Source organism: Sinocyclocheilus anshuiensis, unplaced genomic scaffold, assembly GCF_001515605.1.
Source record: "Sinocyclocheilus anshuiensis isolate Anshui unplaced genomic scaffold, SAMN03320099.WGS_v1.1 scaffold1203, whole genome shotgun sequence".
Taxonomy (NCBI): domain Eukaryota; kingdom Metazoa; phylum Chordata; class Actinopteri; order Cypriniformes; family Cyprinidae; genus Sinocyclocheilus; species Sinocyclocheilus anshuiensis.
Genome location: NW_015539980.1, coordinates 748,765 through 764,611, shown reverse-complemented (window position 1 = coordinate 764,611; position 15,847 = coordinate 748,765). Strand labels below are relative to the sequence as shown.

The 15,847-nt window shown below is 36.5% G+C and overlaps 1 protein-coding gene across 1 annotated transcript; it reads right to left on the bottom strand.

Moving 5' to 3' along the window:
- Positions 1-1,244: 1,244 nt before the first annotated feature.
- hes2.1 (hes family bHLH transcription factor 2, tandem duplicate 1) lies at positions 1,245-2,020 on the bottom strand. The gene is given in 5 exon segments (XM_016484369.1): positions 1,245-1,304; positions 1,306-1,421; positions 1,528-1,615; positions 1,728-1,823; positions 1,928-2,020. Coding segments are annotated over 5 exon segments (453 nt in total).
- Positions 2,021-15,847: the final 13,827 nt, after the last annotated feature.

The following is a 15,847-nucleotide window of genomic DNA, read 5'->3' as shown; positions in this document are numbered from 1 at the left end:
TTATTATCTTTACAATTTCCAGAGCAGTGTTCAGCGGTTCCGTTCAACGATTTATGGTCATTCATTTATAAATGTGTTATGTCAAACATAGGCAACATAGCTATTCATTTGAAAGAAATAGCTTCTATTCCGCTTTCATGAAACAGACTTCAAGTTAAACAAGCGGTATTTTTGGCGGCCCTTATTTCCCGCGCAAAACACCAAGCTGAGGGAGCTTTGCGCATGCCTCAGTCAATAAGAAGACCTAGACGTTAAGAGATGCTAACGTTCATTTGATAAAAATAGCTACAATTCCACTTAATGTTTCTTGAAACAGACTTATCACTAAAGTGGTGTCTTTGGCGACCCTTGTTTCCCGCGCAAAAGACTGAGCGCAGGGAGCTGTATAAGGGATGCTAAAGTGAAGATCATTTCTATGGTCTCTCAGACTACGAAGACCTCTTATAATAACATATGCTAAATGGAAAATTGTTGCTGTTGTTTCCCAGTTTTCTTATCCAGATCAATGCATATGTGTGCCTATTTAAGGACATAGTTTTATATTTACGTGTTTTTTGTTTGTCATTTCTGTATCTTTTTTACTTCGTCTACAACTTAGCTCCTTTATTCCTCAAGTGAGACATTTTAAAAGCCATTTCCAATAAATAAACAAACAAAGATTTCAAGAATTTCAAAGCAAAAAGGTTTTATTCTTCTGTTGATTCACAATAACATTTTGTGATTATGCTTCCTTCAGGGACATTCATTTTGCCATTAATAATTAACACACAGTGTTTACGATTTCTTTGCACAGACCAAATTAAATCAAGTCAATTGTGCAAACCTCACATTTTAACCCTTGGGGTTTACAATTTTGTTGATTACAACCCATAGTATTTAAACCCCCAGCGAGGATTGCATAACGTTATGTTCATAGAAGACAGCATGGTCTGTGCTCGCTGGCTTTCTTTCATTTACAAAGTAGCCACATTTCCTTAAATTCTTTACATGTAGCCTAATCTCCATCACAGGCTTTACATTTTAACTAAAACCTACGATGACAAATAAATAACATGCAAAGTTAATTATCAACAATTTCCCCGACGACTTCTGTTGCCTGTTTGGTCACCACGGTCTCCACATGTCCACAGATGCCTGTGGCACAGACTGAGGTTGACTGGGAGCTGCCGCGGTACTGATGGAGTGGTTCTCCGTTGCAGAGCTGCTCTTCCTCAAGCTCACAAGTCTCTGGTGCATTTGTGAAATCATTCTGGAGTTCTGAGCACAGCAGTTCTGGCAGGAGGACGTCGCAGACACCATCGAGTGCTGGAGGAACTCGTTGACGCGCTGCCGGGTTTCTGTTTCGAGGTTAGACTGCGGCAGCATCGCAGAGATGCGCTGCAAGCAGGCTTTGTATCCCTCGTTATAGCTGTCTGTTTGACCTTTGGAGAGAGAGAAAAATAGTAAATACATTTGGACCAGTTAAAATAAATACAGTTGCCAACTAGACTGAAAATGGTGAAAACCAAAGTAAATGAAATCACTCACCTTTAGCTGATGAGGAAGGCAGATCTCTGAGGAACCGCACAGTCATTTCGAGAATGTCAGCTTTCTCCAGCTTTGAATAGCGTGAAGCCTAAAAAATTATCGAAAAGTGATTGGACACATTAGTGTGTTGTTCAGACACTGACATAGGCTACATTTGAATGTAAGTACTGTATGACCATGCAAGTACCAAAGATACTTACGTCTTTGCCGAACAGAGGGAGTATAAGTGTTTTTAAGTGATTGAGGCTCTCGTTAATGCGAGCCCGCCTTCTTTTTTCCATCAATGGCTTGAGAGTCTGGAAAAAGACAGAAATCGGTTAATGTGAGTGTGAGTTTATACCGCAAGCACAACCGTTAAAATGGTTCAGGGGTGTTCAAAGGAACCCAAAATCATCCTCACCTTTCTCAATTCATGTGTCTCTTTTCTCTGAGCCACAGTCATTCGAGAACCGAGTGCGTGGGAATGAGCTTCGGTAATAATGTTTGGAGTCATGATTTGATCGGGAGCTGTCTCTAGATGTGCTCTTGAGAGAGGAGCAGAGAGTTTTGTGGTCAGGGTGTGTGAGGGGGTCTTTTATAGGGCCCTTTGGCGTGGAGGGAGGGCTTCTATTCTATTGTGTCTTCGGTTGGACGCAGAGGGGGATGCCAAAGGGAGAAGATCTGATCTGACTGTCCCAAAAGTTACCATCTGTTGATTGATGTCAGTATCATCCGAAACCGCTGGTATGCGCATGTGACTGATGATTATTTTTATTGTCTCGAAGAGTGTTTTATAAAATATATAGGCCTACATATACACATATAGGCCTACACAATAAAATGTGGAAGTTGAAGCACAATAATTTACAAAATGCAAGTTCATTTTCCATTTCGCATTTTGGTTTAATGTTTATTGCTTTTTTTTTGTTGTTGTTGCTACAAGGCATTTAAAGTTGTGGGTTACTTTAACTTGTATTTGTTTTATTACAATTTGTGCTTTAAGAGATTTTATTTCACAAGGAAAACCGCCATATATTGGACATCTATATAAATAATACAGAGCATGAAGACCGCGCGATAATTAACCAAGCCACGCTATACTGTCAACATCTGCTTACATTCGGACCATGTTCGATATATAGCCTACGTTCTTATTACTCCAAAATATAGCAAAACCATGCATGGAAAATGATGTAGACTGTATTTAAGTTCATATTAAACAAGAGTATGGAGGTTTGGAATACAACATAATTTAAAAAACAAATCCCCAATATATAAAGGATAAGGTTAGAGATGAAAATAAAAAGTGTAGGCTTAGAAATAAGGTTTTATTTACATAGAAAGGAGGTTAAACCGCTTTTGCATGTTTCTTTTCCTAAAAATTTCTTACTGGGTTTTTTTTCTGTTTGTATTTTCCAGTGACCAGACATTTTAGCTGTTCGGTGGTTCTATTAAACACCTTGTTTCAAATCAGCTGCGATCTCACGCGTCTGACACGCGCCGTTACAATGCAACAGATGGATGTCTGCTCTACCAATCACACCAAAGCGCGCCACTAATTTGAATACCAACCCCCTCAAGTTAAGACTGCCAAACTCTTCAGTAACCTGTTTGCTATATTATCGTCCTATCACGTTGCTTCGTTTATAGCGTGTCTTTCTAAACTATTGGCGTCTGTGTCTGAGCCATTTGACCGAATATGGCAATAAAGCATCACGGACTGACGCAAAAAAACCCTGTATTTTTTCTTCTTTTTTTTTTCTTTCTCTTTGTTTAATTCTGGGTTCTGGGGGGGTTGGGGATGGGGGACGTATGGAATAGGGTGAAACACACATAAAAATTTAATCTGACAATCATATAGGCCTACCACCATCAAAAATGCATGTCGACAATTTTTGCCTCCTCTGTTGGTGTGCTGTTGTCTGAGGTGTAGCAGTCAAACTGATTGGTGAAACTAAAAGTGTGTAATAAAATTAAATAACGTGTTTACTTTTTACACGGTATGCAAGTTATAAGAGTAAAAACTATTGATTGAGTTGAAAAGCTTTTGAATGTTCAATGGACTAGGCACGCGTCACAGTCTCCAAGAGCGCATCAATTAACCGCCAATGTAGGCTTGTGCTGGTCATGTCCAAAAAATTAATAAAATGAAATAAAATGAAAAATAAAAATAGCCAAGTGTTGTCTTAGTGTGAACTCATGGTTCATTAGACTGATAATCATAACACACATTCAATGAATTGCAGGCCAAACTTGCTGATAAATTATTAGTTAACCTGAAAGACAAGTCTTTCACAAAAGACAATTGCAAGGGTAGGCTACAGATGATCAGAGTACTCATTTTCTGTTTGACAGTGCTGACCACGAGGTGTGCTTTATTCCTCCTCAGCTGTTGATTTAGACCCTGTCTTTAATGTTTTGTAATAAATTGGAAAATGACAGTCTCCATCTAACACTAACATTTATATTCTGTATGAACTTTTTAGTGCGGAATGAATGAGCAGCCTCACACTGATGCTGCAGCAGCAGATCGAGTCTATTTGTTTATCTATGCGTATAGTCGCTTTTATGGCATGCGAGTTTAACTGAAGAATTTTAAATATTAGATACTAAAATCACTGATGAGTCAAAAATATTTTAGATTTCTGTATGAATGCAGCAAGAGTCAACGCGATTGTTGCACTTGGCTAATGATTTAAAGTTTATTTAAAGATGAATCTTAATGCATATATAATAATTCCTTATGTTTCTGAGTATAGTCTCTCAAATCTGATTATTCTCCGGTTCAAATACATCGTGGTTTCTACAACAATCTTGAAAAAAAAGAAAAAATGTACAGTGCTGTACAGTGTCAGCACTATTCTTTAGAACTAATCAACAGAGCTTGCTCTGGAAACTTAAAAGAAGCAATGGGTTTTACGTTTTACGCATGAACGTTTAATATTAAGTATTCATAAAGACGTTTTAAAGTATTTTAATAATGATTCATATGATATAGGTCAGTTAAGATAGAATTCTAGTTAAAAGTATGATGGTGATTTGAAATCCTCTTCGCTCAGAGGTTTTCTGTCTTATTTGTCTTTATGAGCAAATACAATATTACCAGACAAACATGAATATGAAAGCACATTGAGCAGTAAAATGCCAAGGCTCTTATTTTTTGGCGAGCTCCTCTATTCGTCTATAAGCCACTTAACATTTAGACATTTTACAAATGCACTTTTTAGAGCGAGGGTCTTTGTATTAGCCTATTGTGATGCATGCTTTCATATACTAATCAACTTATATTATCTAAATATACGTATTGCTTGTTAATGTCATTTATGGTGACTTTTGTGTCTTGACATATTCATTTATTCACATTAGATGAATGAAAAATGTAAGTTTATAACCAGGTGATGAGATTTAATTTAAAAAACATAAATTATGATTTGTGTTTAATAATCTAATTCATCCTCAAAACAATCACTTCTGAAGATATAGGGAAATGTTAGAAAACTAACAGTACACAACATTACTTTGTAAAGCTTATGCGTCAATGAACATTGTGGATTAAATCATATACTGTTTATTTCACCTGAAAAACATGCAAACGCGGCAGACAGATATAATAAAGCCCAAATAAAGTAAGCTTCCCAAGCCAAAACCAACGCTGCTGGCAAACAGCTGTTGACATGCAATATTGCATAGACTTACTATACTGCTACGTAACTCGTGTTGTTTGGAACTTAAAACCAAATGAGTGCTTGTGGAATGGATGGGCGGACATGCGGGGTTGCGCAAAGCTGCGCGTCTCTCTCAGCATCACGCTGATACTGCAGACCAAATTTGTTTGTCTGTGCAAGCGTAGTCGTTTTAATTCGTTGAGTTTAAAAGTTCAAATATAATAGTAAATTGACTAAAATCATTGGTGAGTCATTTTAAATTTAAGCTAGCCTATCAAGGGAGCAAGAGTCTTCGAAATGATCGCACATGTCTTTCTTCTGCAGACTAATGTTGATGCAGAAACAAATCTTGGTAACACTTTACAATAATGTTCATTAGTTAATATTAGTTAACTAAGTTCAAATGAACGAATAATGAACAATACTTATTGCTACAGCATTTATTAGGCTATTCTTAATTAATGTTCATTTCAGCATTTACTAATGCATTATTAATAACACGTTGTGTTTGTTATCATTAGTGCACTGTAAACTAACATGAACAATGAACGACTGTATGTTCAATAACTAACATCAACAAAGGTTAATAAACAGTGTAATAAATGTATTTTTCATTGTTCGTTCATGTTAGTTAATACATTAGATATAATGTTAACAAATGACACCTTATAGTAAAGTGTTACCAAATCTTAATGCTTATATCACAGTTCTTTATATTTCTGATTAGGTATATTCTATCAAACCTGCTTCTATTTCAAACACTTTAAACATATGTAAAAGTGTAAAAATCCCGTAGAATGTCCTGCTACAAACAACGTCAAAGCAACAGTGCAAATGTAGCTATTTCAAAAGTGTTTGCAACCATCAAAACCCAGAAAAAAGCTGAAAGATGAGCATTACGCGTCTATCAGCCAAACAATTAGGCTTCATCCAGATGAATCTCAACCCAAATATTGCAAAAGCCATCAATAATATATCCAGCACAAACAACATTCGGTCTTAATTCAAATACCCAAGCTAAAAGCCAAGCCATGAATGTACATCTGGTGATGGAACTTCTCACACAAAGACTTGTTTTTCCCTTAGGATGATTAGCCTATGGTGCACGTATTTGTGACGTAGCAGTACGTGAAAAGCTTCCCTGTTTTAATATTGTGAGTGAGAACTGCATCTGCACAGTCTGTTAGATGGACGGTAGATGTAAGGAGTGCATGTTTCAAGCGCGTCTTCTTAAACTAGGATATATGATTTTAGCAACCTCTTCAGCCCCAATAGAAAATACCAGGGACAAAGGCGCGTTTTTTGTAAATGTGCGCACGGGGCCATTCGGGTCCCCGCTCGCGCTAGGCACGAGAACGGCACGAGCCATGGGGACAAAAGGCCAGATGGCTGTGCAATTATAATGAATTATATACGAAAGGGCTGAATTTTACATTATGAATCATATTTAAAATCTGATTTTTAAATATAGGAGTAGCCTAGGCTATATGTTTTATAGTTCAATGATACGAATAACTGCTAAATTGTACATATTGTGTACTTAAAAAAATGCATTGTTCAGTTCTAGCGCTAGACACTTACATGAGTTTGATAGCATGGCGAGCTCAGAAAGGGCGGACACCCTCCACGCCTACAAAACGCGTGCCTCCTCTTCATTCGAGATCAGGCTTTCTGAGTAAATGGGCGCTCAATACAAGTGCACGACTGAGCTTTAACAACACGCTTGCATCCAGAGGCTTCAGCACAACCTGTATAATGTTTTCGTATTTGACAGCAGGTACGTTACAGCACGGGTAAGCGTTTTCATCCTCAATTCAATGACAGTTTTTTTAATAAGAGAGAAAACTTGCTAATACGCTACTGCAGTACTTTAACCTTTGTTTCAGTTTTCAGATTGTTGTCATTTGACTATAAAATACTTTGTCTGATAACCTAAAATGTGTTTCACGAGTAGCATCTTAATGAACTGATTTTAGTAAAAATGTTTAATTTGACTGAGTTTCTCTGGCGTAATCTTCCGGTCTCATGAAAATGTGTATAAATAGTACGCCAAATAAAAACAGAAAATCGTGGTATTGATATGCAAAATTGACTTTGGCGTGCATATGATACGCACGTGTTTTGCGTGCATATAATTCGCAGTTTTCGCGTGCATATGATACACATATACCCCACAACCCCAATCCTACCCATTGCATATTATATGCACGCCAAAGTCAACGTCTCCGTACGCCAAATCAAAACATAAACTCGTGCTATTGATACGCACTTTCATGAGATCGGGTTGTTTAGAAGCCACAGTGTCCAACGACTGTAAATACTAAACTGATTAATGTAAATTGTTTGTATATAATGTACATAATACCATGAACGTTTAATAGAAACGTATGGACAGATTTCAATGATCATTCTAATCTCAAATCGTAGCCAAAATTATAGGCTAATTATAATCTCTTTGTCATAAACACATCACCATTGTTGTCTTGTGTGACTATTGTCTTGTGAGATCATGACATTCTCATCTACTCAATCTAAAAAGTATTATATATAGTTATGCTTTACTTTGAAAACATTTAATATTCCAACACATTACTCGCGGATCGATTTAAATGTTACTGAACAATGTTGCATGCATGTGATGTTATCAGGATCAAGTATTTTAATCTTTGATTATTACAGTGTTATATATTATGTACAGTGTACAGCATAAAACATTCTACATTTTTTCAAAATTAGTTATGTTAGCATGTAATAAGTATTAGTTATGTTAAGCAAAAAACTATTTGCTATCTAGTTTCAATGTAAGACAAAATTCTGCATGTAAAACTGTCTTTATAACCTTGCTGCCTTTGAGAGTTTAAAGCCATGTAAAACTGGTCTTTCTGTGTTTTGAAGAGACCACCTCTAATTTATGCAGGGTCATAGAAGTCAGAAGCATTCTATTTGTATCTTTGGATTTTAATTGAATTACCAGGACACTGTTAAGAATTTACTGTATGAAAGTGCTCTTTTAGTTTCTTTTAAAACGAAAGCATTCCTGTTTTGGGGGCTGTAGTCACGTGGGAAGCATTTCCATAAAGCATCCTAAACTTAGGGAAATTTTATTGGCTGTTTCCCAATAGAAACCATAACTTAAGTAATGCTATAACATCTGGGTGTTTAAGTGCATCACCTGTGGCCTGCAGCACAAAAAAAAAGCAAAAAAAAAAAAAAAAAAACCCCGGATCTAAACTAGGGATGCACGATATTATCGGACCGATATCGGAATGGCCGATAATGGCTTAAAATGTAAGTATTGGAATCGGCCCCATATGAAAAATTATGATTAGATCATGTCAGCAGTGTGGTCATTCTTGAAGCAAACTTTTGCCTTAATGATGATTAGATGATCACTGTTTTGGATAGCTGCATTTAATTTGAGAAAACATGTACAAGATGATGCATTTGGTGTGTGATACAGTCAACAGACACTAGCGCGTGCAGCAGCAGCAGCAGCGGCAGCCTCCCCCGGGTCCTAATGCCCGTCAAGTAAGGCGTTGTATTTACATAGGGGGCGATGTTGGCCTACTTGTAATTAAATGAAAGTAAAATACACAAATATCACTAAGAAACTTGTGTTTCTGAATAAATAAAGCACAATAATGTCATCAAATCATGAGTATGTTTTAATGAAAAGATCAGAAGCTATAGCTTACATAATTAAAATAAATCACAAACATGACGCTTGTAAATTAAATCATTTTATATACAGATTTATTCATTAATGTGTAATATGTTTTTTTAAAACGAATCATGAGCTCTAAAAGATTTTCAAAATTTTTACAACTCTTGCCTTAGACCAGTGGTTCCCAACCCTAGTCCTGGAGGTGCCCCAACACTGCACATTTTGCATATCTTCTTTCTCTGACACACCAATTTCAGCTCTATGAGCTGATGACCTGAATCAGGTGTGTTTGATTAAGAAGACTGCAAAATGTGCAGTGTTGGGGCGCCTCCAGGACCAGGTTTGGGAACCACTGCCTTAGACCATCTACAAATGTTAAATCTTAAAATAATATTTTAAGGTTGCCACTGCATCTTTCTGAAAAAAAAAAAATGCAGCGATTGATATATAGCTGATTTATAATTATTTTCAAAGCTTTCAATGTACTGTCATTATAAAAGAACTTCATTATTATTTAATTCTAACAAATTAAAAATAATTATATTTTAAATTTCCGCACAGGAGAGACTTGGTGTTGTTTCCAAACAAAAAGAAATATATCGGTATAGGCATCGGCTATCGGACAAAATGAGTTGAAAAATATCGGATATTCGGCAAAAATCCAAAATATTGTGCATCCCTAATCTAAACTTAATTAAGTTATGACGCGTAACTTTTTGCAGTGTAACTACATTATTTTTGTAACATCAAAATACATTTATTAATATTGTATTTACTTTAATTTAAATTAATAATTTATAACAATACCTACCTGTAACAATATGAACAGTTAAATAAAGCATACACATAAAGTATACACCGAATTTGGGATAGGCCTATTATCAATAGATTTTCTGTTTGTATTTGGCGTGCTATTTTTATGCAAAATTGACTTTGGCAAAGGCACGTGTTTGACGTGCATGAGTTTTCGCGTACATATAAGCATCTACCCCACACCCCTAATCCTACCCATTGCATATCATATGCACGCCAAAGTCAATTTCTGAATATAAATAGTGCACCAAATAGAAACATAACATCGTGTTATTGATACGCATTTTCAAGAGATCAGATTGGATTGTTTGATTGCAGACAACTGTAAATGAAATTCATGGTTAAACCATGGTTAATTTTCGTAAGTGCTGTGCAATCAAACACAGTAAACCTTTTTAGTAATTATCTGTCATTTGCCAGAATCAGTCACAGGAATTCAGTCAGTGTTCCCTGACCACGGGACTTCCACTGACCATTTAGGTAAGTAAATGTGTGTGTGCTGGGTTTAGATGTAGGGTTAGGGGATAGAATAGATAGAATATAGGCCTATAGTTTATACTAGATAAAAAAATCAGTATGTCAATGGAAATTCCCCATAAAACATGGAAACCCAACATGTGTGTGTACTTGTTTAACCTACATTGTGAGAATCAAATGTCCCCACAAAGGTCAACCCGATCTCGTGAAAGTGCGTATCAATAGCACGAGTTTATGCTTCGATTTGGCGCACTGTTTATACGCAGAAATTGACTTTGGCGTGCATATAATATGCAATGGTAGGATTAGGGTTGTGGGGTAGATGCGTATCATATGTACGCGAAAACTGCTTATTATATGCACGCCAAACATGTGCGTATCATATGCACGCCAAAGTAAATTTTTGCGTAGCAATACCACGATTTTCTGTTTTTATTTGGCATACTATTTATACGCATTTTAATGAGACGGGGCTCCAAAGAATTTTGATATTGTGGTGCCATTTTGTTGGATCCCATAAGGAAAACAGCTTATACAACATATGCAAGGGACATGTAAACATGCAGAAAGCTTTCTGTGAAGGGTGGGGATAGGGGATAGAAAATATGATTAGCTTAGTATAAAAAACATTACGGCTATGGAAAATCAGCCTAATGATATAACAACATGTGTTTGTTTGTGTGTGTGTGTGTGTGTGTGTGTGTGTGTGTGTGAACAGAGAATGCGAAATAAAGGTACTTTACCACCTGGCTTCTGAGTCTTCATTAAGACCATAAACACACATGCACACGAAATAAAGCGATTTTGCATTCCTCTGTGTTGTCTTATTTCATTTAGATCTGAATATCTGCTTCCTTGTGTCCTTGAGATATAATATTTTGCTGTAACATTAATCTTAATCTTTGCATCAACGAAGTTGTGGTCTGTTGTTGTTCTCAATGCTCTGTCACATGTCAGCCAGATAACATCATGTGGTGAATGCAGAATTAAATGAATATTACTTAAGGACAAATACACCAATGATTTATGAGCCAGGCTAGGTTGCTCCTTGAGGTAACTATCATATAGCCTAATATAAATACAATAACTTGTATTATAGCTATATACATATAAACCTGTTCGACTACTATCCAAGCAGTGATAAAATAGATGAATAAAGAAGGTCATATGTGTACATATAAACACAGACACAAACTCTTCTAGATTAATTCACGTATCTAGCGGCTCAACCGGCGCTAATGAATGGCACACGCAGGGGTGGCAGATGGGCTCAGCCCGCAATGTGTAAAGGAACGGCAGATAAACAACCTGCGCAGGAATTTTGAGATGGAGCAGAAAATCGCACTACCAAAATATACTTTAGGCTGCATAATAATAAAAAATACAATATCATTAATAACTATATATATATATATATATATATAGCCTGTATATGGTTTAATAAACCATCATCATCACGCGCTAACACTTTGCATCAATGTTAAAATAAAAGAAAGAAAGAAAGAAAGAAAGAAAGAAAGAAAGTGTTCAGTGCATGCAGGAGAAGTTGCATGCATTGCATAGCTTTTCAATTATTAGTTGTCATGAAATAGTCTAGTAGGTCTATCCTTCATAAAAATAAACTTGGTAATCAGAGTGTGGTTTATGTGATGCATGTTAATGTGTGTCAAAGTGCAGATTGCGCATACCAAAGTGCACTGTCTGATTTTCCCACTCTTTGTGGATGAGGTTAAACAATATCTGGGAACAGTCCCATGCGGGTTTGGCAGCAGATGGCCACTACAATGGCGTTTCGGTTGGCCTAATTGGAGGGAAATTTGAATAACTGTCACACACTCGACGCGTGCAGTTTATACGCCACTTTTTCCAGGCTCCCATGCTCTCTTCCTTTCAGGGAATGACCGTTAGATTATCTGTCTGAATTGCACTTGGTAGCCTACTTTCACATGAGTAATTTGTGAGGAATTTGAATATATCCGTTAGACAAAGATGAGACAAAGCTCATTTAACTGTTGGCGTGACCTAGATCTTTGATAAGCCACACAGAGATGTTGACAACATGATGTTAAATCATAAATGAAAGTGAACAAGAAAACGCGGGTCACAGAAACACCCCATTTAAAATATGCATTCGAAAATAATTGTGACAAGTTAATCGGCCTATGCCTAAACTATCTAACAGAGTATACACAGGAAAAATGTTAACAGCCTAAATGTGTTTATTATCACATTTCACTGATTTTACAGACCAAAATATTATCACAATAAATAAAGGTAAATCAGTCAGAAATAGATTCTTAAACTTAAATAGATTGTTCAACTTAAATCCTTAAACAATTGCAGGTTGCAATTTTTGTACAATATTCTGAGTTAGAAAGTTGATATAGACGATCAATCATAGTTAATATACGAAAAAATAATTATAAAGCATTTGTAGCCTATGATTAAATGCTTTTCAAATATTTGAGTTTGAAATCCGATAGACTATGGTAAAAGCAACATAGGCCTATATCTGAAACAACAACATATATCTGAGCTTTTTAACGATGTAAAACAACAAATGTGACAAAAGTAACAGGATTATGATATGTGTTTTGGACTATTTGTAAGCACTGCTCGACAATACACGATCAGTCAGCCAAAGATAAGCTGTCCTGTGAGACCTGTCCCGCACAGCCCCTGAGGGATTATCCATTAATAAACCTGGCTCGTGCTTCTCGGTATAGTTAAATAGATGAGGATGGCACGCGTCAGGCACGCGACTGACGCCACATGGGAGATGTCAGCATAAATCACGCGCCAGCTCCAGCAATTTCTGTTGCGCATATGGAGTCACTGGGTGTTGCGTATCGGTTACATAAAAAGAAGGCTAGAACGTTAAAAGTACGCAAAAGTTCTTTCTACCCCCCCTTTAATTTCCTAAAAGCAAAATCTAAGTACAATATCAGAAGTTAACTAGCTTCAGGTCATTCGTACATCCACTGGGGCAAATTAGATTGTCTCCCGTTTTCAGAGTTTAAAACAAGGAACACCAAGTAAACGTTATGAATACATTTTGCAGGGCATATAAATAGACACGTTTGCCATTTGCTAATTTAGCTGTCATAGCACAGAAAAAGAAAGAAAGAAAGAAAGAAAGAAAGAAAGAAAGAAAGAAAGAAAGAAAGAAAGAAAGAAAGAAAGAAAGAAAGAAAGAAAGAAAGAAAGAAAGAAAGAAAGAAAGAAAGAAAGAAAGAAAGAAAGAAAGAAAGAAAGAACAGGGCCAACCTGGGACAACAAGCCCTCCAAGGTAAACTTGTCCCAGAATGAATAATGCATTTTTACAGAATGTATAAATTACATTTTATATAATTCGTATTAATGTATTTATTACATTTACATTTAGGCATTTACCCGACGCTTTTATCCAAAGCTTACAAATGAGGACAACAGAAGCAATCAAAACAACAAAAGAGCAATAATATGCAAGTGCTATGACAAGTCTCGGTTAGCCTAAGGCAGTAGGTCTACACGTAGCAAGGTTTTTATTTATTTATTTATTTATAAAGAAAACAAGTACACAGAATAGAAAAAGAATAGCGAATACTAGTGTTAGAGGCTCTATTTTTTAAATAAAAAGAAAGCAAGCATTGTAAAGAGTGCAAGAAGTGTTTATTTTTTTAAATAAATAAACAAAAAGAAAACGAGTAGACAGAATAGAAATAGAATAGAGAGTGCTAGTGTTAGAGGGTCAAGTATAGATGGAAGAGATGTGTTTTTAGCCGTTTCTTGAAGATGGCTAAAGACTCAGCTGCTCGGATTGAGTTGGTAGGACATTCCACCAGAAAGGAACAGTTAATGTAAAAGTCCGTGAAAGTGATTTTGTGTCTTTTGGGATGCACTATAATGCATTGTTCACTTGCAGAACGCAAGCATAGATGGCACATGTAAGTCTAAAGCAGTGAATTGAGGTAAAGGGGTGCAGAGCCAGTGGTTGTTTAGGCAAACATCAATGCCTTGAATTTTATTAGTAATAATAATAATAATAATAATAATACATTTTATTTATAATGCGCTTTTCTCAACCCAAAGCGCTACAACAATGTCACATATAAATACAACTTAATCATAATAGACAATTTTAAAAAGGTGGGTTTTCAACAGTTTCTTAAAAGTACTTAGTGTAGGAGCACTTCGAATGTTTAAAGGAAGCGCATTCCATAATCTCGGAGCGGCACGAGAGAAAGCTCTCTGTCCCATAGTTTTTAATCTGAAGTGGGGCTGATAGAGAAGAAGAGAATCAGCAGAACGAAGAGGACGAGAAGGCATGTAAGGGGTAACTAAATCACAAACATAAGAAGGAGCCAATTCATGCGCAGCTTTATAGGTTAAAACAAGCGTTTTAAACTCAATACGCGATTGAACTGGAAGCCAGTGCAAATTACAGAGGACACCACTGATGTGCTGCCGTGAGGCTGTGTGAGTGAGAACACGCGCTGCTGAGTTCTGAATATATTGTAGCCGTTTGATAGATTTTGCTGATAAGCCAATGTAGAGAGGATTGCAGTAATCAATTCTTGAAGTGATAAAAGCATGGATTAGTGTAGATATACATGTAAAAAACAATAATGCCATTAATGAAAGCTATTTATTAAACCACAATCTATGTAAAATGATGCATTTAAAGAATTTAGGTCAAATCAAATAACAGAATCACATTATGAATTATATATTAATCTTTTCTATTTTTATTTAAAAGTAAATGTCACAACGAACTCATTATAGCAAAACAATGGTTTGAGATTTAATGATTCCAAACAAGATTAAAATTAATGATTGGATGAAAGATATTTAAAATTCATTATACTTTTTGAAATTAAATAATATTTCCAACAACAGTGTCACTGGCACCTAATGGGCACTTTAGCGTCGGCGACTAAAGGGGCAGGGCCCCCAAAGTGTCTAGAACAGGGGTGCCCAAACTCGGTCCTGGAGGGCCAGTGTCCTGCAGAGTTTAGCTCCAACCCCAATTAGACACACCTGAACCAGCTAATCAAGCTCTTACTAGGCATACTAGAAACCTCCAGGCAGGTGTGTTGCGGCAGGTTGGAGCTAAACTCTGCAGGACATCGGCCCTCCAGGACTGAGTTTGGGCACCCCTGGTCTAGAACACTGGCCACGAGGAACTACCTTTTTTTTTAAATTTCTTACAATCAATGAACATCAAATCTCACTAACACTGATGTTCAGACGCATGGATAAGATGCTATACAGCTGTACAGTGATATACCAACGTTGTTCGAGCCTGCCATCTATTGGTAATATAGGGTAAGGCCCTTGAGGTAATAAAATCAACAGGTTGCACCTGCCTGTTCCACAATATTGATATCGAATACAGATGAAGCATAGAGATTTAGTAAGACGCTAGAGTTCGCAATTTGCATTTTGTAGCTATGGCATAATTTTAAATAAGAGGAAGTAGAGAAAAATAAACGTTCTTCTTCTGCAAATCAAAAAATAATGTAGATTTAAGAAACGTAAATGAAACAAATCAACATATGCATAAATGATGCATAAACGCCTAATAACCTTGTTTCAGAAAACTGTTACACCAGACGAGAACCCTACTCGTACAACAAAACAGCGTCACAATGACGCGCTGTGCCTTTAACATCTGAGCCGATTGAAGTGGGGCCAACATGTTACCGTTCTCCTCCCCTTAATGGATTATTCACAAGTTCAG